The 27,615-nt window shown below is 39.6% G+C and overlaps 1 protein-coding gene across 1 annotated transcript in view; it reads right to left on the bottom strand.

The window, feature by feature from the left end:
* Nucleotides 1-466: 466 nt before the first annotated feature.
* STMN2 (stathmin 2) overlaps nt 467-27,615 on the bottom strand; it is a 40,247-nt gene continuing 13,098 nt past the window's right edge. Inside the window, exons 2-5 of the mRNA XM_066332610.1 lie at nt 14,961-15,056; nt 14,158-14,330; nt 4,161-4,352; nt 467-1,815 (exon numbers count right to left, since the gene is read on the bottom strand). Coding sequence (XP_066188707.1) covers nt 1,756-1,815; nt 4,161-4,352; nt 14,158-14,330; nt 14,961-15,056 — 521 coding nt within the window. The 3' untranslated portion in view covers nt 467-1,755. The remainder of the gene's footprint in view (nt 1,816-4,160; nt 4,353-14,157; nt 14,331-14,960; nt 15,057-27,615) is intronic.

Here is a 27,615-nt window from a genome sequence, read left to right as displayed (position 1 = left end):
TTTTGTTCCTCAGTAAATCCTATAAATTAGTGTTTTCTACTCTGAAAACCAGTGTGTTAACACCAGAATCTTGTTGTACTTATTGATGTATGTACCCAAAGCTAGATCATTTACTTTTCTTTCCCCAGATTACATTTTTACCCAGTGTTGAGCCAGGATTAAGCAGTGCATGTGTATATAGCTACTTCTTTTTAATAAACTCAGTGCTAGAGGTCACATTTACAAGCTCAGTTTATATGGTAATCTTTAAGAACATTATATGGTAATCTTTAAGAACAACCAACCTAAGCACTGGAAAATGCATGGCAGGGGTTAGTCTCACATTAGCAGAGAAATAGGCTTGGTTTATTAATAGGTCTTGTTAAAGTCTCATTTCCATGCTTTTATGACTGCATTAGGTTTTCTCCTTACATGGGCGCATGCCAGAGGTGTAATGGAGCGAGAGAAGAAACAAGCCCTTTTTCAGTTCACAGAACCCCAATTCTTTATTAATCACAGCTTGCTCACAATGACATACAGGAAAATAGCACTAATGAAGAGTAGAATATGCAGGCAGCAACCTCTAGGGGGGTAGGGACAACTTCAAAACTGCAGCTATTTTGGGGATGATGTGTTAGGTTTGGTGAAATTGTACTTGGCACAAGCACCCTGTCTAGTCATTCCTCCTGCTTCAGCCCTCTTAGTCCTAGTTGTCTGTCACTAGGTAGGGTTGGCTAACACTGAAGAGTAAAGGTCATGATGAATGGAAGTCAGCAGTGTCATAAAAAAAAGGTAACCACTGGCTCATGAGTTCCAGGTGAAATATTCTGTAGCCTCTTGTACTATTACGCATGTAATGTGGTAGGATCAGATAACTATCATAGATCATGGCACCTACAGATAAAGCCACTTGATGCTATCTAGTAGTTGCTCCATCAATAAATTTTCAAGTGGTGAATTAAGCTCACTTTACAATTAGCATTTGTATGGCTGTTCGGCATCATCCAGAATTTGTCATAGCTTAATGGTTACAATGTGCCTCTTAAATTTGTCTCAAACTGATCTTGCTTGATTTCATTCTGTTGCACAGCTGTTTTTGTTGCCTCTCACCTCAAAAAGCAGAAGCAACAAACACTCTATGTGGCGATTCAACCTCAATTGTACAGTACAGTAGAGTCCTGCAGCATAAGTTGCATTTGAAAAACCATTTTAAGAGCCTTTTGTCTTGGACAGCTGAACGTGAAGTCACAATACCTGTGGTCTAGTCACTGTTTTCAAGAAAGCTTATTGATGGCAAAGCAGTCTAGGTTATTAGGCAATGACTGGTCTCTAGCACCATAGAACTACTACTGACCTCATGGTGGGTTGGAATGAGAAGTCGCAGGGAATGGAATTAGACATGAGGTGCTTCAAATGAACAGACCTAGCAAATTCAACCGAGTGGAAATAGACAACATCAGAAGCCTGTTACAGGACATGTAAGATTATGAAATAACTTGCATAATGCAATAATTGTATTTTTTAACAAAAATGTAAGTATTTACAAAATAAGATCCAAGTTTTTTAAACATCAAGCAAATCATTCTGCAAAGAGATCGCATTGTTTTTGTTTTTATTTTTTTGTTTCTTTCTTAAAGTTTTTTATTGAGTTCTTGATTTTTATTTTTTTTTAAACCACGTCATACATTTCCCATACTTATATCGCATGATCCATAATAATATAGGCAGGGGGAGTTTACTAATGGTGGGGATGGGTCACATCCACCATTGCTGTTTTCAGCCAGACAGTTCCACCTGGAGCTCCTTGTTTCTACGGACCTCTGCAGCATGCCTCTCCTGGAAAACATCAAGAAGGGAAAAATCAAACCTTTTTCTCATTCTACCCGCCCACAGAGTTTCCTGCTGACAACCCATGCAGGTCATTAATTTGATGCTTGTGTAAAACTTGTTTCACAGCACAACCATCTTTAAAGAAGCAACACAGGAGAGGTGTCACCCATTAGACCAGCCTCAGGCATGTTTTATGCTTACTTTATACTCCTGCTCTGGAGCTCAGTCTTTCATCTGATATGGCCTTATAATCCTCAGCACCTCACAGAGTTTCCTTTAAAAGAGCCACATAGAGACATGCTGCTTGCAGCATAAGATGTGCCACATGCTCACATTTGCCCTTTGAATTCCTGGATATTAAACTAAATATAGGGAAAGATGAGTGAGGAATTAATTGCCTGCACATTGTATGTTAGTTACTCTGTTATCTGTAGCATTTAGGAACTGTAATAAAGATCCAAGAGCTCTGCTTCAACAAGATGAGCCAATCTGAATGTCTCAAATATCTCCTTAGTCTGAACACTGAGGCTACCTGTCCTCTTGATTCTTTCTCTGGCTATGACAAAGAATACTACCTATTGGCAGTGACTGAACCTGTGAATCAGTCCTTGAAAGGTCTGTAATACTGAATGCTAGATTTTATAAGGGGTTTGTTGCTTGGTGTTCCTATGAACTGCAGTATACAGAAGTTATCTCTGCAGTTGTCTCTAGACACCTATACCTTGGGGCACCCACAGCTCTGTGTAACTTTGGAAGACTTGGAACCAGACAGCTCACTTCTTTTTCTCTGTATTAAGGATTCACTTTTGATGTTGCTAAATTATGTTTGTTTTTGATGTTTTGGTGTTAGCAATTACTGGTAAGTGCAGATGTTTCCAAGTGATTTACTGTCATCTTTCCTCAGAAGTCTTGTGTTTAGTGCGTATATGCCATCACATTTCTGTGGAAACAGGGTTTAACAGTCTGTTAATATTAACCTAGGACAGAGACATGTATCAGCTGTCCTTCCCACTTCCTTTTGGACCTCAAAGATAAATAATTTGCCTTTGCCTTTGTTTTCAGAAGGTCTGGGTATATGCCTGCAAATGAAGCTAATGCAAAAATGTCAAGCAATCTGGGCATAGTTCTTAAGCTCAAGAATGATCCTGTTTGCATAGTTACTTGTAACATCATCATTTGGATTTTGTTGTTTCTTTCCTACTCTCAAAGACTTTCGTCTCCATCAAAGATGTAGAGGTGCTTATGAAGATCTCCTTGAAAACCTCTGAGATATATTTTTTTTTAGCCAATTTACTAGCATATTAGAAAGTTCATTATTGAGAGAAACAAGTGATAACTCATGCAAAACTAATTAATTTTTTCTTAAAATTTCTCAATCTTTATTTGCATTTTTCTCTCCCTTGTGTGGACAGTTCTTTTTCGGAGAAGAGCATACTTCATCCTGCATCTAGGGTTTGTGATTCTCTGTTTCCTCTGGCTGTACCAAAGATCTCCATAGGAAAATTTACTCTCTTCTTTGCAAGACTTGTGAAAAGACAGACCTTTTTGCTGTCTTTTGCTGTATATGAAAGATTTTTTCCCTTAATTTTTCATCTTTCTCCTCTGAGAAACCAAGAATTACAGACATAGGGCAGTTGTTTGATTTGATCAGTGACTTTTCTTAGAAGCTGAAATCTAAACACAAGTAACCTTTCATTTGTTCACAGAATTTCTTAACAGCTAGAAACCCAATCTTTCTCTAGAGACAGTCCAGCAAAGGGCCGTGAGGATTAAGCAGCATCTCTCAGTCTCTGCTATGAGGAAACCCTGAGAGAGCTGGGATGTTAATTTTGGAGGCAGCTCAGGGAGCTCTTACAAGTATCTATAAATACCTGAATGAAGAGAACACAGAGCCAGGATCTTTCCAGTGGTGCCCAGTGGCATGATCAGGGGCAATGGGCAAAAACTAAAACCCATGAGGTTTCCTCTGATCATCAGGGAACACTGTTTCATTGTGAGGTGGCTGAGCACTGGCCCAGGTTGCCTAGAGTGGAATTGGAGTCTTTATCCTTGGAGATATTAAAAAGCCACCTGGACCTGGTCCTGGCCAACTGGTTCTTGGTGGCCCTGCTTGAGCCTGGAGCTGGACCAGATGATCTCCAGAGGGCCCTTTCAACCTCAACCATCCTGTGATTGTGTACCTGTAGAACTTCAGTCCTTTTTCAAAGGCAGTGGTGGTTTAGACATCAGTAGCTCTGACTTAAAAATAGCTCAAGTGTAGCAACTGAGATAAGGACTATGCACAACATCTCTGCAAAATAATGATTAGATTTTCCTCTCTAGTCTAAGGTGAGGAGTGATGATGTGGTTACCTTCTCTTGGAGGCGTTCAATAAGAGCAGCTAAATTAGCTTCACGGTTTTCTTTGATCTGTTCCATTTTCAGTATCAGCTTTTCCTCTGCCATTTTGCTGAAGTTATTGTTCTCCTCCAAAGCTTTTTGAAGCACTTCTCGCTCATGTTCTCTCTTCTCTGCCAGATGTTTCAGCACCTGGGCCTCCTGGGACTGGAAAAAGAGAGGTAGCTGAGAAGAAATAGCCATGTGGAGCAAACCAGGTTGCCATGTTGCCAGGGAGCACAGTTTTTTGCCGTAGGGCAACAGGTCCCTCAGTGTGGAAACTGTGTAAAGTTTGCTGCTCTTTTTTTATAAAGGTCACTTTGTCACTGAACCGGATTAGCCTCAAAAGCAGGTGTTTAGAGTTGCTGGCTAAATGTGGGGTACAGGCCTGGGGCAGCAGCAGAAAAATGTCCAGAGCACTTCTGTTAACAAGAAATTCTGCTTTGTGTTGGTGCCCTGGCTTGCCTGGATTACTGCAGTGGTTGCTCAACCTCTGGCATCTGCAGTCTCCTAGCTATAGGCCTTTTATCTTTAGAGATAGGGATCTGGGGTTGAAGAAATGTACAGAGTAAAAAGGGAGATTACTGATGCAGGAGATGTGCAATTTTCACCCAGGTTGGACCCTTGTTTAATGTGCTTGAATAGTTAACAGCAGGCTTGGAATTTATTGACATGAAAGACAGGCAGCATCAATTCAGAATTTTTTTTTCCCCATTACACTTATATTTGGATTAATCTTATTGATTAGGAAATGGGAAAAATATTGCATAGAAAATAACAAAATTTTCTAGTTAAACATTTTTGTTTTTCAAGGAAGATGAAAACTGAGAGTTGGAATTAAACAGATGCAGTCTATGCTTAATATTGTGTTCCTCTTTGTAAATTCACTTGTCAGAAGCATAAGCTTTGCTATTTATATTAAATCAAATTTCTAACAGGAAACCACTAATCCTAGGAAAGAAGCCAAAAAACTTGCAGCATTGGGTCCATTCTCCAGGCAAGTCCAGTTGAAAAGATAGTTATTTGGAAAGGATAAACAACATCATACACTTCTGGATAAAATAAATGAGAGGCAACATGAGGAGAAACAGAAAAACAGAGAATGAAATAGGGCACCAGGAGGCTAAATGCATATTTGAGTGCTGATCCCAAGGCACTGTTGCCTCTGTGATCCATAAAGATGAGTTAGTTTAAGGCCTAAATTAAGGGTTTTAACCATTAATTACAATTAGTGGTAATGAAACCTTCTAAATTCTATCATGTGGCTTCAAATGGACTGAAAAAGGCTACAATTCTTTAATATGAGCAAGACTCAACTAGGAGAAAACAAATATTTTAATGAAAGTAAGATATGCGTAAAGCCAAATGCACTGACAAGGCAAATTAAGCCAGTTCTAGAAAAGGCTTCACAGGCCAGGCAGAACATTTTGCAGCAATATGTTGGAGTAAAATACATCTGGCTTTGAAAAGCTCTAATGGCTTGCTTGAGATCATAGAAGAGAGCCACTTCCATCCATCCTTATCACTTAATGCATTTCACCTCTGCAGGTATAGGCTCATTTCTCAAACTGATCTCTGGAGCACTTGCTGGTAGGAATGGTCTCCTGGAAAGGCTGGTACCTCCCAGAGACTCCTCCTGGCTCTTCCCTCCTTTACAGCATATGCTAAAAAGTGTAATAGAGCAAGCATTTTTCATGTCTTTGACTCTGTTGTGCCAGATGAAAGATATTGCAAATGGGAACAAAACCCCCCAGACAGGTGAAGCCAAAAGCAGAGGAAGTTTCACTGGTGGAGTATGGAAGAAGGATGAGCTAAAGACAAGTAGAGCTGGGCAAAGGAGGAATTTTGTGAAGCAATTAAAAAATCATAAGAGCCCCATAAATGTAATAAAAAATAAATTTAAAATATATATAATAAAAGTATCTTATTTTGAAACAAAATGTTTGATTTCAGATACTTAGCATTTAACAGTTCTTAACTATAAGTTATTTTACTATGTAAAAAAGTTATTTTAAAAGATCTGATGCAGTGTAAGACTGAAATAATGAAATATTTTCATCTCTCTTTCCCACTTGTGGACAAACTTGAGTGGCCCAGTTTGACCAGTGCTTGTGAAGTTATTCTGCATGTTTTGTTTAATTTACTACTCAATGGCAATCTCTTGTCTACTTTTGGAAAAGTAAAGATCATTAAGTTTTGTTTGTGGATATGAATTTTGTGAACTCTTTGCTTAAATGACCTAGAAGTAATGGATAATCTAAGGACCCGTTTCTCTTCCTGTTGAGGGTTTAAATAGAAAAGACACAATTAGACTAATTGTTATGTCCTTTCCCATGAAACGTTTCAGAAGTGACTTTTTAATTTGAAAGGCTAACATTTCATGGTGGTTAAATATGCATATATAATGAGTTATAAAATCAGATCTTTTCAGATTTGGAAAACAATTCTCAAGGACATAGCCATGCACTAATAAAAATAAATTTGGACTATGCATATAAGAAGCATTTTTTAAAAGAGCATCTGCTTTCAATGGAGGTAGCAAAACGCCTTTGAGACTTTGAGGCACTTGCCCATTTTTCAAGATTTGTTTCCTTCCATTCAAACTCTTTGCTTTCTGGAAAGACTTTTTTTTTTCATAAATCTGGGAGAACAGTGAAAAATAAGAGCTTCATATCAAAGTACACATATTTATGAATGCTGTGCTGGCAGATAGTACATTCAAAAGTAATCTGTCCTCTAATTCATGATAATGAAGAAAATCCTTATACTCTAATTCAGTGTTTACTGGATGCAAATAGTGTTGGCACCAGAAAGAGACTGCTTGAAAGCTGAAGAAGGCCTCAGGAACTGACTGTAAACCCCTAATGCGATTTTCCTTCACAATCTGTCTTTAATGGAATATTGTGACGAATTTTGAGAGAGGAAAATCACCAGGACTGGTTCAAAATAAAGGAATCCCCCTCCCTGCCAGAAAACATCCACAGGGTAGAGTCTCATTTGGACTGATGTCCCTTCTCTAATGGTGTTGTGGCCCAGCTGTCAGTCTGCCTGTTTCCCTGGTGTTCAGAACATTCTGAAATTCCCTTACGACAATTCTGGAAGGTGGCTGCTATGTGTTTGTACTGGACTGTCAAATGATTTTCTGTTTCCAACCCATTTGGCAAAAGAACTTGGCCACCCTGTCTGTTCAAAGTCTACTGAGCATCCAGAAATGGGTAAATGAATGACCTTGGATACCCAGGGAAGCTGAGATTAATAGACTCCCTTTGTTGTTTGTCTTGGCTTTTAAATGGCTGTGTTTGGACTCACACAGTTCCACAGTGATGCAGGATTCCAACATACATAGGAGGTTTTTATTTCAAGTTTATTTTCAACGCTGTTTGAAGTGCTGGAAAAGATATTTTCAAATCTTTGATAGTTCTCACACAGTTGTAAACCTCTTATGGTAAATGTTTCTTATACAGATGTAGTGAGAAAATTTTAAAAAAGGCTGCAAATGGGATGATAAAGATAAAGAAGACTAATGAGGAGAGAAAAATATGAAATGGTGGAGGAAACAAAAAAAGCAATATTCAAGGGAAAATATTCAAAAGACTTCTTAAATATAACAAGGCATTACCAATGCAGCTCCAGCTGCAGCATCTAATGTTACATCATAGAATCAAAGAATCATGGACTGGAATGGACCTTAAAGATCATCCTGTTCCAACTCCCTGCCATAGGCAGGTGCATCTTCCATTTTACCAGGTGGTGCAAAGCCCCATCCAACCTGATCTGGGGTACTTCGAGGGATTGGGCACCCAGAACTTTTTTCTATCATCTAATTTAAATTCTCCGTCTTTTAGTTTAAAAAACCATTCTTCCTTGTTCTATCACTATCTGTGCTTTGAAAAAATGACTTTGCCTATACTTTACAAGACCCCCTAAGGTACTGAAAGGCTGCAAAATAATGTGGAGAAATAAAAATTCTTATTTGTTAATATTTAAATATGGAGGAATAAAAATATTGGAGATTATTCATGGTATGGACACCTTTGCTCCAAGAAACATACTGATGTGGTAAAAATGCAGGCAAACTCCTGTAATGTTCATATAATATTTTTAAGGGACATATTTTTTATGTATATCTTCAGTTTTCAGAGATAACTGGTTCAAAAGCAAATCCACATCTGTTACCTAGCTGGCTGGAGATAGATGCAGACCACTAAACCCTCAAATCATGAGCAAAATTAGTTATGGAAACTGGCCTTGGAGATACAGTGTTTAATTATTACTCACAGGAAGAAAATTCTCCTTATCTTTAGTAAGATGTGCTTTATTTGTTTGTATCTGTTTATCTATCTTTGTTTGACAGATACATCCAAATATTGAAGTAATTGATATGGAGATAAAAGTAACCCTTTATTGCTCTTAAACAAGAAATGGGTCCAGACAACAGCTTTTAAGCTGTGAATTTCAGCTTGAACACATTCAACCTCAGACAGCAGTACCTTTAGTTACTCGGGCGTCTGAGACACACTACCAGTCATGAGTGCTCCCCTTTTGCAGTACATTTATTCACTTATTAGGGTTTTGTTTTTTACAATACAGTTGTTCAGAAGAAGTGTAATAACACTGGTATTCCTCAATATACTGTGTACCCAAGAGATGCTGTTAATGGAGCAGATTGTGAAGACAGGAGGAAAGGTTCCTAATGCAATGTAAATGCCAAGATGAAGCCTAGATATGGTGACTTGAAGTACTGATGTTTTCAGGGGAAGGAACTGAGACTGGGATTTTTCCATGTAAAAGCATGGGAATGGACTCAAATGAGACTTCTCTCAGAAGTATCCATTTGGCAGGAGAGTCAGAGACGTGATCTGTAACTATGAGGGAAGCTTTGTTTCTAGTGAAGCTAGTTGATGAAAAATTTTTCTTAAATTTAGGCGCAGATCTCTTTTTAAAATTATTTTTGTACAGTCTGCCAAATGACATTTGGGAGGTGGAGTAAAAAAAAGAAAAAGAGTCCATCCATGCTGTGATTAAGAAAACTCAGTTTCTCTTCCTCAAGTAGCACAAAATTGCTGCTCTCATGGTTGTGACCTGTGGGGGTGGACAAGGCATGTTGGGGGTGTGCAAGAAGTACCACCTGAGCCCTCTGCCTTCATGGCCTGCTGCAGTTTGAGGCCTGGAATAAAGCTGATGAAGGTCAATGTCAAATTGTCTTATGGTTGTTCATTAGTGGCAGAGCCCACAGCAAACTGGGGAGAGAATGTTTGCCAGCACTGTGATGTCTGCTCCATGGACTCCCTCTGAGACAGGCCCTGGTGCCCAACACCAAATCCTTTCCTTGTTGGTAGCAAACATCTTCCTGCAGGCACACATTCCATAGGCTAATGGGGCTTTTTTTGAATGAGAAACTGCAAAATTTCTTGCACTTTTGTGTATCTTTTGTAAAACTTAGGAATGAAACACTGCCTACAGACACACTATGGTATAAATCAAAATGTGGCAGAAACATCTGTTTCAGGCGCTGATTACACCTATTACTGGGACTTTTACATGGAAAAATGTTCATGCTGTATTCCTTCTCCGCACAAGCACAGCTGAGGCTCAGCAGCAATAGAAAGGGAGATCAATAAGTGAGCAAACAGGAGACATATATCTCAGGTACAGCTTATCTTCATTCCCATTCTTCTCACCTTAAAATTTGGTGGGAAAAGGTAACAGAAATGAGATGGAAGAAGAAAGCTCCACTTTTGACACAAAAGGTGTGCATGCCTTTTTGCCTGTCACCTGGAGCAGCAGTTTTGTAGGTGCCATGCCATGTCCAGGAAGGAACATTTGTCCCCCAGCTCTGTCTCCTTCCCTGCCTTGGGAAAAGCCCTTCCCCCCTTAGCCTCCTGTACAGAGCAGCAAAGCACAGATGGCCAAAGCAAAGATGGATTCAGGGTATCAAGAGCTGCCTCTGGGCTGGCTAAAGGGGCAGTGAGTTGGATGCTGAAGCCAGCACTGAGTGTGGCCCTGGTGCTGGCAGAGGTGCCCTGGGCTGGCTGCTGCAGTGGGGAGCACAGTGAGCCCAGCCCAGGCTGCTTGGCAGGCTTGTCTTGTGGCATCGCATTGCAATGGCATAAAAAACCCATGGAGCCATAAGTCTACATCCAACAGCATGAAAGTTAGAAAAATATTAGTTTTTTACCTCATTCTTTGTCACATTAAGTTCTAGGGATAAGCTTGATTCAATTTCATCTCAATACAAATCCATTAAAAGGATTTAATTGCATAGAGTTTCTCCTATAATCCATAGTCTAGTAGAAATGCACATCCCTTTAGTGGTTCTTTTTCTGTGCTAGTAAGTAAATAGAAGCTAGGCAATAAAAACATATAATTTGACATATACATGTGCCCCATGAGGCCTGTAAGAACAGCTGAACATTCAAGGCCAATGGGTAAAAGTTGATAAATGTTAAATATTCCATAAGAAAAACTTCTGCTGCATACAATGTCACAGTGCTCTAACTTCTTAACTGAGAAGGATGAAAAAATCATTCTGATTATCCACCGAGGTAGGAAAATATAGCACACATATGCCAAAAAAAAAAAAAAAAAAAAAAGAAAAAAATGGAAAAAAGGAAAAAAAAAAGGTAACAATGACATGCTGTAAAGAGGACTCTATAAATGGAAAGGACAAATCTGTCACTAGCCCAAATAGGCTTTGCTGTGTAATACAAAAAACAAAAAGTGCCTCAGGTGAAACTCTCTGAGAGTATGAGGTCATGACTGCCAAGTGAGGTAGAGAAAAAGGAGGAGAAAAGGAAAGAGGAGTCCTGTAAAGGCTTACAAGAAAATAAACAAGAGTGATAAACTGGAAAAAGCATAAGCAGGAGAGTGCTGAAGTGCATGTATTACTCTATATGTTCTCATGAGTTTGAAAATTTGTTAATTAACACTGCCTAATTAACAGAGTAGAACCTAATTCCTAAGCAGTGTGAAATTCATTAGCAATTCTTTTTTCAAAAAAGGCAATTCTCATCCATTAGTTATACTTGATTTTAATTAGAACTGTATTGGAAGTACGAGATCCAGAATGGTCATGCCTGACATAAATTGAAAAGTATCATAATAACAGCCATGCTGGCTTTTAGAAAGAGTCTGCCTATTTTCTCTAGCAGCAGGAAGTGGAAGAAGATGCTGAGGGAAACTAGATGAAGTTGGGCAAATTTCTCTAGCTTTCATCACTCAGCAAGTTCCATATTTTCTTAGTCACGAGTTCCATTCACATAATAATTTTCTACAAGGTAGTGCTCTATTAATTTTGCTATTATCTTTTTGAACTAAATAATATTTTAATAACCTCTAAACAATCTGTGGTGACAAACATACCTTGAATAAACAATACATGAAAACATGATTCCTTTTTGAAATTGCTGTCTGATGATTTCCTTGAATGTTTTGCCCCCTTTGGATTTTGTGAAGTAGAATATAATTGTTCCTATTCATCTTCTCATTACCATTCATGACTTTGTAGACTTCTATCTTATCTTTCATCTGTTGTGTCTTTCCAAGCTGAAAAATGTACTGTTTAATTTATCTTCTTATGGAAGATTTTTTGTTCCTCTAATTGCTTTTTTATCCTTCTCTGCACTATGCTCCTTTTTGGGGAAAAATTGAAGTCAACAGTTGAGATGTGAGAACATCAATGATTTGAATAATGATGTAAAGAAATATTTTGCTTTGTTCTTTGTTCCTTTCCTAGCAATTTCTGCTGCAATGCTAATGTGGAGTATCTTGTCTGTTAAAATAACTCAGTTAAATGTTTATTCAAAATTAATATAGTATCAAGGGGAAGAAATGGCAGGCGTCTGTAGTGCTATCACTGATTACCAATCTATTGTATGATGAGTTTTTCTTTAGGAAGAAATGAACAGTAATGAAATCAATGGAATGAAATATCTGAAACATTCAATTTGTATTTTCCACCAAGTATATGCATAATATCAGGCTTTTAAATTGCTATCATTTCATTCTGTGCCTGTATCCTTACTTGAGCATTTGTACTCAGCACAGAGGAACTTCATGGACTGAGTTTTTGGTGAATATCATAACTTGTGTGAGTGAGAGCTCACCTTTCTCAGCAGGTGCTAGTGCAAATGGAAATTCCCTTGATACACAGACATGTCCTCTTACTGAAATGGATGCTCTGGCAGAAATATTTGTTTGAAAGGAGTGATAGTGCTAATGAGTGTGTGCTAGAACCACAGTGCATTGTTAGCAAGCCAGCAAAAATGACAAAAGTAGTAACACTGCAGTTCTCACCTAGATGAATTGTTCAAATTAGTGAGGCCCAGAATAGTGAGGTTTCAATGCAAATTCAAACTGAGTGCCAGGTTTTAAAGACCTGTCAGTAATCCAGATCTACTGACTTCAGCAGACACATAACAAACCACACATCAGAGTAATCATTCCCTTGAGGTTCTTGGCAGTGACCCTGATATGGTCTGACAGGAATGAAAGAGAATGGAATTGCTTTTCCTGGATCTGATCCATGTGCTATCTGTGGCATAGATGCTGTTCCTGAACTTCTGTATAGGTTTTTGACGACATCAGGAAAAGTTCTGTTAACAGCAGTTTTAGCAAGAAACCACATTGTTTAAAAGATAAATAAAAAAACTTAAGAGACGTATAAGCTTGTTTCCTTTTCAGAAACCCTCTACCAGGCACTCCACAAGCAGGTAGAAGGGGTTTCTAATGCCTATTTAACTGTGCCAGCTGATTTTACACAAAATAACATTGGTCTCCTGGGTGAAGGACACAGAAAGTCCTAAGATCCTAAAGCTTCTGTGGCTGTCCTTTTGTGTGCCAGCAAAAAGAAACATAAATTAACCAGGGCAATATATTACTAATTTTTATGTTTCTGTGGTCACTGCAGCTAGTCATAAATTAACCAGGGCAATATATTACTAATTTTTATATTTCTCTGGTCACTGCAGCCAGTCATGACTTTTCTGAAATGCTGCAAAATAATATAAATGCTGTGCTGTGAGTATATAGAACACTGGTAATTTCCAGAGTGGCAATTCAGGCTGGCTATGGTGAGTGTCATCTTCTGACTTATCTGATCTGGAGTTTGTCTTTTTCTCTTTGTAGAAAGTAAAAAGAAAAAGCAACCTGATTTAGCTCTGACTTCGAGAAAATGCAGACCTCTTCAACACATCAGTCATGATGAAAGCCAAATAATTACTTAATGGGTAATTCCAGCTGCCTTTGCAGCAACTTTTGTGAAAAAGGTGTAACAAATACTATGTGACAAACTCAGTGATTATGAAACAGAGCTTTACCATTATGGGTAGGATCATAAAGAGGGGAAGACAGACCTCCCTCCCTTAGAAGGCCAATTTCCATCACTACTGAAACTGCTAGAAATGCCTTTTAGCATCTGTGATATGCAAGTGTCTTCATTCAAGTATGTGTGAATGATCCCAAACTCACTCTATTCAGGGTGTTCCTGTATATTGCATAAATAAGACATTTTAGCTGCCTTATGCAGGCCCTGTGAATAATTTCCATGCACACTACAAGGAGTGAAGCTCTGGTATCCCAGAGAGCATTTTGTTGAATTGCAGATCTCTTTCGTAAACTCAGACACAACAATTGCACTGGCTTTAAGCAGCTGTTACAGATGCCCTGAATGAACCACTTAGTTATGTTCACACAGTAAGCAAGTGCATTTGAGCCCACTTGGCCTCTGTCTGAAGTTTTGTCTATTTTGTGATGCATGCTTCCTCAGCACTTAAACCAGTGAGGCTTGTTTGCAAGCTGCTGAAAGAAAAAGAACTCATCTATTCCTATAAACATATTGAAGATTTTTGTTCATGCAGGCTAGCATGAGTCAGTGATGGCAATGGAAAACACACAAATGAACAGGAAACTCGACTGCTATTCTGTACACTAAATCGTGTCTAATTACTAGCAGGCTTTTTTTAAGGAAAGATACCTTTCTCCTCTCCTCTGCAGCCTCCAGCTTTTTCTGGATCTCCTCAAGAGAGAGTTCTTTCTTCTTTGGAGAAGCTAAAGTTCGTGGTGCTTCTGAGACTGGAGATGGCGGCTTTAGGATCAGTTCAAAGGCCTGGCCTGAGGCACGTTTGTTGATTTGTTTCACTTCCATGTCTGCACAATGAGATGGGAAATTGTAAATCCTTCAATATGCCAGCAGTATTGAGGAGAGAAGCAGTACTGGTATCAGAGTAGGATCAGAAGCACAGACAAATGATTTAGCATCTTTGCCTTGGGCATTTTAAATGCAATGGCAGATTATGGGCTGAGAACTGTTCTCGGGAGTACATTCCATTTTATCTGTAATAGCTTAATTATACCTTAATCTCATAAAGATAACAGTTTACAGCAATTTTGGAAGCTTATTGGGGTTCTGTGCCATTTCACACCCCCTGCAAGCAGTGCCCAAGCTGATTAATTTTTGAAGTATGCTTTCATCTTTTCTTCATTTTCTTGGGAATTATGCCAGCTCTAAGAAGAGGTATAATTGTCAAATGGGGAGTAGGGAAAGAGCAGCTCAGTATGAGAGAGCTAACGTTAAAAGTTTAGTTAGCTCCTATTAGGAACAATATCCAGCATCGTGGGTACTGCACACTCCATAGAAAGTAATAGCCCAAACCAGCAATTGTTAAATCAGCAAAATATTCACCAACTAACACTATAGACTAGGGGGTGAACTACGTGTTTTCCCAGCACCAGCACATTTTCTGACCTGCAGGATGATTTCCAGCAAACATCACTCACCATCATATTTATAGATGTTCATGTTGCGAGGTTCCGGGTAAAAACAGGAGCAGATCAGCGAGAGCATGGACAGCTCCTTCATCTTTTCCTTGTAAGCTGAAAGGAGAGATCTTGTTAGCATGCTTCACTTCCCCAGGTCCTCCCTAGTGAATCTCTAGCTGAGGTGAATGGCTGGGGACCAGAAAGCCTACTCCATCACCCACCTGGCAAATTTCTCTGGAATATTTATTTTCAAATCTTTCTTTTTCAACGCTGAACCTTTATCAAATCACAAATGAGATCCTCAGAGCTGCAGAGATGGCTTCTGGTTCTCTACACGACCTCAACCTTGGGCATAATGCAGGCACTCCTCTCTGTTTTATAGACAGTGAATCTGGCTACCAGGAAATGCATTTAGCATTGGAAGAGTGCCATGACTCCACTCTCCCCTGGCAGGTGGAGAGACATGAAGCTCTTACAGTTTATCTGATATATCCAAATGCAATTGAGAACAGCTATGAAAAGCTGGCCCTATATTGCCATAGGCAGACACTAAAGACATTATTCTACCAATGAAAATGTCATCCAGAAAATTAAAAATAAAACCAGAAATAAGGATATATTTATCAAATTATTTGCATAATGTCCTTAATATACTTAACTATTTGAAACAAAGCTTTTCCTTCCCCACTTACTGGCCAAAATATGTGGCTTTCACACTCAGGTCTAGTCTGAATTAGCTCATGCAATTAATGCCCTTGTAATTTACCTTTATGGGGCTATCTTTGCTAACTCTTACAATGCCTGTAGGCCCTCGTCATGAACTGTGGAGGCACTAATATGGTGATACCAATACATATAATCATTATACATTGTGCTGTGATCATCCTTCCCAATTGCTTGTAAGTAAGAAAACAGTCTTGTACTTGGTCACTTGGCAAGCCAGTGACAGAGCCCAGATTACAGCTGGCTCTCCTGGGTTCTGGGACAATACCCTGCCCACTGCCCACTCCATAATGCATGGATGTTAAGGCAGGGTGCTTCAAAATTCATCTTGGCACACAGAAACCCCTGCTATTACCAAAATCATATCTACAGAGGCAGACATTCATTTGCTGCCAGCATGTGAAAATGTGGCTTAAAATACGTGTGACTCAAAGTATTGTGCATAATAGACAAATTAACCCTTGTTGTTGCTAAAGGAAAAACTGTGGATACATATGCAATTCTCATTTACCCTCTCTCATAGATTCTCTGGTGGTTTCTGATTTTGCTTTTCCTACTCAGAAAGAAACCTCAGATTGATGAGGGCTTGAGAGCCTTTGAGTGCTGCTCAGTATGCTGGTATTTGAATAATCCATGATTCAAGAAAAAAATTTCTGGCTGCCAGAAAAGGATTAGTTAATTTAATTAAGCTTTGCACAAGGGCTTCTAATCATGTACATTTAATAATTCACCTAAAGGGTATCTAGCTTTTCAGAAACCATTGGAAAAGCACAGGATTTGAGGTTAAGAGTGTACTGAAGGCTTTGCTTTCTGTGAACTTAAGCTGTCATGGAAGCTTGATCCTGACACAATTTTGGTTTGAAACCTAAGTACCAACTTGCAAAGAATAACTCGAAAATCTTCTGAAGAGAAAAATCATGTCCATCTGATGTAAGTTGAATTATGAATAATGATAAACATGATGAATTGTTCACTTAGACCTCCATCTAACAAGCACACAGGTGTGGTTTTCCAGACTCTTCTTTGAGGAGGGCTTGCCCAGCCAGCTGCCCATACCACTGAAATGACATCTTCCCCAGCAGCAGGGTGGTGGAGTGGATGCACATTAAAACCTGTCACATTGCTAAATGCAGAGAAAATGGACACTGGGTTGTGTGTTAAAGACATGCCCATTGATGATATAAGCAGAATCTTGTACATGATCTGCTGAATCACTTCTAAAACGTATACCTTAAAATATTCTTGTAGAAAAAGGCATACAAGGCAGCATCTTAGGAATCTCGCCTTTTGGGGCCTTTGTTAATATTTTTTATCTTTGCTTGACATAGAATATGTTTTGCTTCCTAACAGCATTTCAAATGATTACAGAAAGGTGTTTTTTTCCCCAGCTTGCCATCTGCAAAACACAGCAGGAGAAAGATAAGAACAGGCTCAGCTCTCTTTCCTTTAACGCAATAGCTGCATTGAAATCATGCTAAGGCAGAATCATTGTCTTAGTTCATTCTGGCCACTGGCAGAATTAGAATGACTTTCCAACCTTTACAAGAATTAAATTTTCTCTTTTTTTGTTATATTGATTTAGTCTGCACTTGCCCTAAAGACTCCTTCAACCATAGCTGGAACTTGGCTTGGATACTCACAGAAGTTCTGGAGGCTTCTGGGAACCAAACAACCTTCCATGGTGACACCCTCAGTTTTCTTGTTGTGGACTTAAGGGCTGAGGGTGTCAAAGGACCTGAAGAGATCACATCTCCTCTGGTATCCAGCATCAACACTGTGATGTCATGTCCCCCTTGATCAGGCTCAGCTCTGAGTAGGAGGAGCCCTGCTTTTTTTCAGCAATCTTTTCCTTAAACATTTCCTTAAAACACATTAAAAAGCTGAAAGCAGTAATGTTAGTCCAGTTGGTGGTCTAATTAAAGTGGCTGGCCCATGTCACACAGGTTAGACAGGAAGGTAATTGTACTTTCCCAGATCCCAAGGGTTAGTGTTTTAGCAGTGGAAGCCTGTAACCTTGAAAAGTCTTTCTGTTAAGAAAGCAGCACACATAGACCAGACAACCAAGAGCAGAGCATTTGTGCAGTCTGCGCAGGACCTCTTGTGTAACCTAAAAGAGACACAAAAATTACCTGCCTCATAGTGAAGCTTTTCAAAACCCTTGAAGACAAGCAGTGATTGCAACGAAGTTTGTTTTTCCAAATGTGTTTCCACTGGCTTGCTAATTATATCCCTACTTGTGCAGTCATGTAGGCTACATATCATTCCATTAACTGTGCAAGTTAAATGAAGGAGAGTAGATGATGGTGATCATAATACTACAAAAGCTTTGATAGGGAAATTGCTAGGCAAGAACAGTGCTGACAAAAGATGGCACAGAATCTTTTTAGCTATATGCAACAAGATGTAAATGTTTATATGCATTAAGAGCACTGATTTTTGCTAAAATCAGAAGAGAATTCAGTATTAGCATTTCTTGTAGTTTTGCTGTGAATATACTAGTATTCATAGGTCTCAAATTCAGAAACTCTGTGATTATTCCAGAACCTCATCTACCTTTTAAGAATAAACTCCTCATATTCAGAGTTGCAGAGAAAACCTTAGAAATACTATCAGATGCCCCTAAAACTTTGATGGCTTCAGAAAAGAATGAACTCAGATGGCTTAGAAAATCAAGAATGCGGGGTTTTTTTCTGAACAAGTCCCAAATGTACCTTAATATTACTGTTTTAAGCCAACCTCACCCTTTCCTCAACCTTCTGGCATTATTTTCAACAGCTCTATTTAGAAACTGTGAAACTACTCTCTCTGTTGGGTGAACATCCATGCTCTTCCTTTGTGGGCTCTACTTACTGGTCCAGGTAAGATCTTCAGGGGCCTTTTAGGGGCTCCAGTTTTACAACTGCATGAGCAAGAAGGGAAGGAAAGCAGTTCTGGACCTTTGGAGGGAAACAATTCAAATGATTTCATGCCCATGTTGTATAATTTTGGGCATCTTTTCTTTAGGCTAATCTGGTGCCATGGTCTGAACAACCATTAGAGCCTGGGGTGTACTAGGCATACTGCTAATACACACCTTCCAGTTTCAATACCTGTCCACTAAACTCATTTGTGCCCCCATATTGCTCTGATGTGTGAACCAAAGTGGGGTCAGCTGGGGTGTTTTGATGATCCTCTTTGAAAATGCTGTACTGATCTCAAATAATATATTTATTCAGATATATCCTATCAGATATATCACTCTACTAATTGCAGAAAAGTAATCCATTGCCAGTCCTGCAGCTTACTTGCCCAGTAAATGAAGTTGCTAAAGGCAGAGTGCTATGGCTGTCATTAGAAGTCAGCAACCACTTACTCACTGCTGGGAGAAATAAGAAGGTTAAGGAATGCACTGCTAAACCCTTCCTGTCTGTTCTCATCTGTTATCCAATAGCTATAAGGAATTTTTTACAATTTACACTGTAAAATGAAAATCTGTCCTGACTGACGGGCCATGGGCAATTTGGGTCACATTTTGTTCCTTGGCAAAGCACAGCTCAGACAGATTGCTGTGTCACAGCAGAGACCATTATTCATAAGCAAGACTATTTTTAACACATGGAGGGAGAAAGAAAAGTGTAAATGTTACTTATAATTAACATTTGATTAAGGCAAATGTGTTGATTATTTTTTCCTTATTTTTCCTGAATCCTGTCCACATATAAGAAATGTATTTTATACACCCATTAATATGTATAGATATATATTAATCACACGCATTAATATGTATAGATCACATACATTAATTTGTAATGGTACTGTATTTTGACATTTCAAGCACCACTCGCCAACTAGTTCTTCAAGCTCTGCACACCTGGAAGGAGAAGGAAACTGGCACATTGTCCATGGTTAGAATGTGCACACAGCTCAGCCCTGTTCTCCCTTGCCAGGAACCTATGTGACAGTTGCCTTTCTGACACTGAACTGAAATTCAGTGAAGCATTAAAGTGTAAGATTAAGCATGAAACATAGGTAGAGAAGACCCATCACACCCATCCTTCATATGAATTTCTGATGGATGTTATTGACCATATGTTTTGTTACAAATTTTGATATTTCTCTCAACGAGCTTTTGGTTTGTCAAGGCAGTGCTTTAAGTCATGTAATTTTATGAACACTAACAGCCACACTCTGCTGACCAGTAATTTACCTTTTTTTTTTTAACTAATCCATTCTGGTAAAGTGCTGCATCTTTTCTGCCAAGCCAGGTGATGATATAATCCCAGCTGTGTTGTTTCCCCATAGCTGGTGGGGTATTTAAAGAAAGTTGCATGATGAGTGCTAAAGTGGTGGGCTAGTACTATGGGACAAGCACATGGGACTGGGAGAATTAAAATTCAGGATGGGGCAGGAGTAGTATGGTTCTAGGTATGATTTAGTTTTTGGCATGTCTGAGATCTATCAGCCTGGGAGTCACTTTAATTAATGCTGGCCATTATTTAGGAGGGCTAATTTGCAGAAATCATGAAAGCCTACTTTTTAGTCAAGGGAGAGATCAGCACTACCAGAGAATGATAGTCCCATTCAGATGTCTTAAGTTAAACAAATTAGCTTGTCTTAAGACCAGCAAATCTATCATCACTGTCAGGAAGCCTAAGGATATTTATAGGCTTATGGAACCACCAGTGATGGAGAGAACAAAAGCCAAAGCCCCTGCAGTAAATATACCTTATCCACCCCTTATGCTCAGCCACGAGTGATAGCTCATTTTGGTGGATCACATAGGTGGGGCTTATTTTGTTACACTCTCAATGCAAAACGCTACTCACCAGAGTATTTGGTTGAGTCCATCTCACAACCATATGTATATGTGTGCTGTTCCCATTTCCCCAACAAAAATAAAGTTGCTTTACAGCTTAGGGACTCTTTAATGCCCTACAGTACTTTCTTGCTTCATTGTAGGGAAGATTGGCACAGGACTCCCACTCACCTGGGGCCATTCTTTGGGGAACAAGTCTTTAAAATTTCTCTCTTAATATACTGCAAAGCAGTTTAAGATAGAGATGAGAATAGAGTTTTGTTTATGTCCCTGATTTTTTTAATATTTCTATATTAAAAATAGATTTTTTAATATAGAATTTTTTAAAAAATATTTCTATATCTATGTTGAAATATTACACTTTAATGCTTCACTGAATTTCAGTTCAGTGTCAGAAAGGCAACTGTCACATAGGTTCCTGGCAAGGGAGCACAGGGCTGAGCTGTGTTATGGGTTGCACATTCTCACCATGAGCAATGTGCCCTGATTTTTTTAGTATTTCTATATCTAGGCAATAGAATTAGCAGGTACTATGGAAAAGTAACAAGAAACAGAAAACAAGGGGAAAAAAAGAGTTAAACAGTGAGTTTCTTCTGTCAATCATGATTCTAGAATTTCCTTCAATATGCCCGGAAAACAAGAAAGGAAAGATTTGGGACAGCTCTAACCTACCTTTATGGCAACTGGGAGTTTGAAAAAATAGTCATTAATTTCTATAACTCTCATGAATGTTCCTGGTTTTGGGCAGAAATATCATCCATTTTATTCTCTCAAACATAAAGTCCATTTAACAAAATCTTTAGTTTTATTTGGGAGGGAATCAAATATTAGCGTCATCCATAAAATCACAGAGTGGCTGTGAAATTAGGGATCACTGTAACATCAGTTCTTCAAAATGCACAAAAACCCCTAATGCAAGCAACAGATCTGACCTTCAGCTCCTTATTCAGACAGTGTCAGATTGTACCAGTGCGCCCTGTCCTTGAATCCAAGGCCTGGCATACCATTTCCACAGCATAATTTAGGTGACAGCACAGGATCTGGCTGGAAAACTCATCCTCAATACACAAGAAGCTCTTTGTTTATAGAAAGGCTGTCCAGTAATGGTTTCCTTGAATCTCTGGTGCAGGGCTATAAATGCATACAAACATGAAGATTGGAAAATGGTACAAGTGTCTCTAAAAATTGCTCCTAATTTTACAGCCTAATCTATCACTGGTCATGACTGTGGCTTTTTGGACTACTTCAGGTACCATGTCTTTGTTTTTGTTTACTGTTCATGGTTGGAGTCAAATGTCTTTGCTCACTTTATGATGTCAGAATGTTAAGACGTAGAGTTACTATTATGTGTTATTTCAATGTATGTAATTTTCACTGCTGAAACCTTTACTGAACCCTGACTATTACAGTCATCTGTGACATGAGTTAATGGGACTGCTTTGTCAAGCTAATGCAAACCCATTTCCAAAATGAGATTTTGATGTAAGGAGCTTTCTGAATTTGAAAAAACAACTTTGTGAAGATTACTCAAAACAAACACTGATGCGGATGCTTTGTCATAGTCACATTGTGCTTTGCAATCACTGAAACAAAACCACACACATTTCCTTCTAGCGTTGAAGGAATACAGCGGACATGTGCCTGTGCAGAGTCCAATAAGATGAAATTTACTAAGTCCAAGTGCCAAGTCGTGCATTTTGGCCACAATAACCCCCTGCAGTGTTATAGGCTGGGGATGGTGTGGCTGGACAGTGCCAGGCAGAAAGGGACCTGGGGGCACTGGTGACTGCAGCTGAACACGAGCCAGCAGTGTGCCCTGGTGGCCAAGAGGACCAAAGGCATCCCAGCTGGATCAGGAATGGTGTGGCCACAGGAGCAGGGAGGTCATTCTTTCCATCCTGGGCACTGGTGAGGGCCATGCCTCGAGTGCTGTGTCCAGCTCTCGGTTTAGGGAGGACATTGAGACACTTGAGCGTGTCCAGAGGAGGGCAACAAGGCTGGTGAGGGGCTTGGAACACAAACCCTGTGAGAAATGGCTGAGGGAACTGGGGGTGTTTAGTCTGGAGAAAAGGAGACTCAGAGGTGACCTTATCACTTTCTAAAACCTCCTGAAGGGTGGCTGTAGTCAGGTGTGGATTGGTCTCTTTCTCCAGGCAGCAACTGACAGAACGAGAGGACACAGTCTTAAGTTGCACCAAGGGAAATTAGGAATTATCCTAACTGGATATTAGGAAAAAGTTTTTTACAAGAAAGAGTGATAAAGTACTGGAGTGTACTTTATGGGGGTGGTGAAGTCACCATCCCTGGATGTGTCTAAAAAAAGACTGGATGTGGCACTTGGTGCCATGGTTTAGTTGAGCTGTTAGGGCATGGGTTGGACTCAATGATCTTGAAGGTCTCTTCCAACCTAGTGATTCTGTGATTCTATTCAGAGCCTGTTGGTGCACTCGGGGCCCCACAGCCTCACCACACTGAATGGTGGTGGAAACATGGGAAGACAAGACAGGAAAGCCATGGGCTATCTCCTCCTTCAGCTCTGCAGAACCTGGTCCATAGCAGTGGCAGAGCCAGATGCTGCACTCTCTTCTGAGCCACCTCTTTGCAGAGCCCATGCATCACACTGGCATGCAGAAGCCCCTGGCAATTCAGTTCCAAAAGTCCTCTGGGCCTAAGGGGAAGGCCAAGGAGCCAGTACTAATATCCACAACTGTGTCCCTCTTGAAATCTGTTTGAACTTAAGAGAACTTCAACGAAGGTGAAAACAAAAATTCCAGAGATTTTTTTTTCACAAGGGAAAACACAGCCTTCTTTAAGGTCTACTTTGCCTTTACAAGGCATCCCTTCACCATATTTCCCTCTGTATCTCTACATCCCATCTGCCTTCCCCCAGTTTTCTTCCCATACAGCTTTCTGCGTAGGAAAGGATGTAAGTTACTAAGACAGACTTTGAAAACAATGGGAGGATAAAGAATGAAGAATGAACTTAAAGACTAGAGTAGTCCAAGATAGCCGTATTTCCTGCTGGTTAACTGAACATAACTGTTTAATTTTTATGCAGTCAGAAGTTCCTGTTATTAAATCCTGTTATTCAGATGATTTGGCAGGATATGGATGCTTAAGATGCTCAGCTTATGCCTATTTCTTAAGACGCCACCAGAGACACAGATAGTTTCTGATCATCATGTAAGTGAAAAAGGTGAAAGTTATGCAAACATCACTATTTGAAAATTTTTAAGGCAGCCCCAGCCAGGAACCATTCTGCTATCCGCTGTCTCCTGTATTCACTGGAAGCAAAAAATACTCTGGAAATTCAGCTATGGGATGATTTGAACCAAAGCAATTTTCCTGAATGTGGAGTGGATGGAAAATTGAAGAGTCTTTCAGCAAGCACCAGGAGGAAGCAGCAAGGCCGGGAGGAAATAACCTTCCTTATTTGGCTCACCTTACCTGCTCAAGAACTCTTGTTGGTTTTGTTACATACCTGCACGTGGGGCAAACAGTTTCTTTTGATTGGCATTGTAGTAAGCTTGGTTCTGTCATGCTTTACAACAAAAAAAATCTCTTTTACTTTTAGCTGAGGACTCCTGCTAGAGTAGTAGTAAGGATTCTCCATACATTGTTCTGGGTTTGATTCTATCACTAATTTTCCTATCTCACTAAAAATCCCTGTCTCCTGATCTGTCACTTAAAGTCTTATATGAATTATCTGAGAAACAAAACCTTGTGCTCTGGAGTTTTTGAATGGTGGATTTGCCTACCATGATTTAGTGCTCAGGGTGTGTAATGTATTTCCTTCGCATTGTGTGCCTGAAGGGTTGTGACACACCTTTTCACTGGGACACAAAGACATTAATCTCTTTTACACTTCTGAGACAGGTTACATATAAAATGGCTTAAAAAGACAGACATTTCACTCCAAAGTTTCTATTAACGTGGCTTTGAAAATCCCTCCTGGTAGGCACCACTGAACCATAATGTCCATCTACTCAAAGGCTAAAAAGCAGCATTTTCAGCAGTCCTGATGTACATGTCTGAAGGCCAGGGAAGCAGAAGGATTTTCAACGACTCTTCTCAACACCAGCCTTGTTGTATGCAGTTTATTTTGTCTCAGTGTTCCTGAGACAGGAGCTACCAGCTGTACTTGCTTTCCATGTACATCAGCATAGTGGAGTTTGCTTCAGGACTTCCCTGCAATAGGACAACCCCAGATTGTTGTCTCTCTCAGAAGTGGACTGTAGCACTCAGGAGCTCCCTGAGCAGAGCTATTTCCTGGGGTGCCTGGCTTGGTCCTGGGGCCGTGCTGAAGCACCAGGGAAGGACATGCAAAGGAGCTGGAACTTCTTCAGTGTCTTTCTAAATTTGGGGTGGGGAGAACTGAGTTACAGATTGGAAGCTGCCAAGCCTGCAAGCAGCCCACCTTCCCTCAGCAGCATGCAGGCTTCAGCCAGCACAGCAGCAGCATGTCTGCAGCTTGGTGCTGAGCCAAACAGTGGTGGGAAGCGGAATTTCGAGCCCTTGTGTTGAGCACTCCAATCTCCTCTGGTGCCTCAGGCAGAGAACCCAGCAGAACACCCAGGATTAGGCTGTCAGGGATGGCTGCTACCTCCCAGTGTGCTCTTAAGGTCATCCCGTCATCGCTTTGTGGGAGTGTGCGGGGGCCCAGCTGAGATCTGCACTACTTTCTGTAAAAATGTGTCAGATGCAAACACTGTATGCCAGAGAGCTTATGGTGTGAGAAAGAGAGGCAAGGGATGCTGGGGGAAAAAATGACCCAGACATGAAAAAAAGAAGCCTTGGGTCACAGACCCATTCTGTAGGAAAGCTTCTTGGGGAACAGAGCTCACCTGAATTCTGTATAAGTGACACCTCTTTGCAAGTGCTGCAGGCAATACAGGTGCTGGCTGGTGAAACAGCCCTTGAGAGAGGATGCAAATCAAATGTGATGAAATAGAATGGCAATGGTTTAGTCATGCAGCCTACTATGATCAAACAGCATCTTCCCAAGGTATGAATCACTGCGGGTTCTGTTCCAGCACAGTAAGACTGGGTTACTAGAGCAGGCTGTGAGAGAGCTGGCTGCCAGTATTACTTTTATTTATCTGAATCTCACTGTCATCCATGCGTGTTTAGAACAGTGGCATTATTGAGTTTTTCCTGGTGATGTCTTCAGAGGCTTCCACTGACTTAAATCTGCATTACCCTTATCCCTTTATGTTGGCTCGACAAACATTTCCTAGTCATGCATCAGCCGGCCTTACATCGCCCACTGACACTTGACACAGAGTGTCATTTTGTTCCAAGCCATCTGGTTCTTATCAGGTTCGGAGACTAATGACACAACCGTGCATATTGCCAGTCTTGGCCATGGAAATAGGAGTCCTGCTACTGTTTCTTTTCATCTGGACACAGCAGATCCTTTCTGGACTTGCACCTGGTATTACATGATGAAGTCCCTCTCCTCACCTCTATGCTGAGATTACAGTCCAATTGTTCATAATGAGCTTCTCCAGAGGGGAAAAAAACTGTAGTTAGCAGAACTGCCCATATGTTTTGAAAGCAAACTTTTGGTACAGCATCGAGGAAATGAATGACCAAAAATGGTTCAGAAAAACAAGCACTTAAGAAAGAATGGGGAAAGAATGGGTAAAGAATTCAACTTTTTCTGTTTTCATTATTCAGCTGTTGTGGAGTACCTCAATCAAGGGACCAGAGAGAGATTGCTACAGTGGCAGTTTCCACTAAGAGATAGGCTGGTTCTTGCCATTTTCCTGGTTCAGAGATGCACACGGTTTTAACAGAACTGTAGCTCGGATATAAAATATAGCTCATAAATGTTTTTTAAACATAACGTTCATAAACTTGTGCTATTCCAAAGTGCAGATACCTTTAATGTCTTCCAATATTTTTAAAATTTTCCTTTGAACTGATGAAGGCCAAAATATTGAATTGTGTCTTGAGGCTCAGAACAATACGCCAAATAAATTGCAAGGTGCCTTTTCCCCCCCTTTTTTTCTCTATACAAAAAGAAAAAAAAAATAGAAGCAAGGCAATCAGATAAGTAGAAATTTGTGTTTGTATGATGATAAAAATGCAATTATGATTTCTTGTAGGATTGGACTCTCAATCTTTGCATTCCAGTAATTAAATGCATTCCTTGCTTGTTGAGTCATTGCACTGAGTGCAAAACCTATTGCAGTTATTTTCACATCATAAATATCAGGAGAATGCATTTAAGAGCAAATATGCAGCTGTGAGGGTTGTAGATAGTATCTTTCAAAACTAATCATTCCATTTAGACTAGAAAACACATTTTATAGGGTCTGAAAAACAAACACATAGAATCATTAATTAGTGAGTTTATATATGTATCTATACATAAAATATATATATGTGTGTGTGTGTGTGTATATATATATATATAGGTATGTAAAGCTTTATTTGTGTAAGTTTATTGGTTGATTTTGAGCAATTCCCATGTATTTAATGTACTTAACCCAAAGCCAAATATGTGTGACTGCATCTTTATGCTAGACAATCATTCCTACTGGCTGCCATGACTACCGACTGAATGTCAAAATGCAAAAGACAATGAAAGGAGGCAGTCTGGAAAATCCAATTTACTTCTGGGTTTTGAATGGAATTTTAATTTTGTGGAACATTTTAAAATAAGGGTGTCTCATCTGTTTGAATAAAGGCATTTTCTTTATAAAGTTTGCTTTCTGCACACAATTGCAAATGACATATGTAAGTAGATTACTTTCAAAGGAAGAATTCCAATCCCTGCAATAATACAACAGGACACACGTTATAACTGTGTTAATTAACAGTTAATTAATCTGAATGCCAGAACAAAACAAGCTCCTAGCAAATAACTTCTGAGTTTCCATATAAAACTGTTTGATATTAGATTTTGCCTGTCAACATAACTCATAATTGTGGAAGATTTTGTTTTAAACCCAAGAAGGTGTGATAATGGAAACTGTGTTATTCTGATGCTTTATGCTGTATGGCTTAATTCCCCTTTTTCATAACAGAAACTATCGAAATGTAAATGTTTTTATACAATTTTAAGCCTACTTAGTGGGATATATGTGGGAGTAAGGGTTTGTATTTAATTATGAGATATTAAATGACTAAATTTCTGGGTTTAGAGAA

Source organism: Sylvia atricapilla, chromosome 1 (assembly GCF_009819655.1).
Source record: "Sylvia atricapilla isolate bSylAtr1 chromosome 1, bSylAtr1.pri, whole genome shotgun sequence".
Taxonomy (NCBI): Eukaryota; Metazoa; Chordata; class Aves; order Passeriformes; family Sylviidae; genus Sylvia; species Sylvia atricapilla.
The sequence above is the reverse complement of the archived record's forward strand: the minus strand, read 5'-3'. Positions and strand labels throughout refer to the sequence as shown.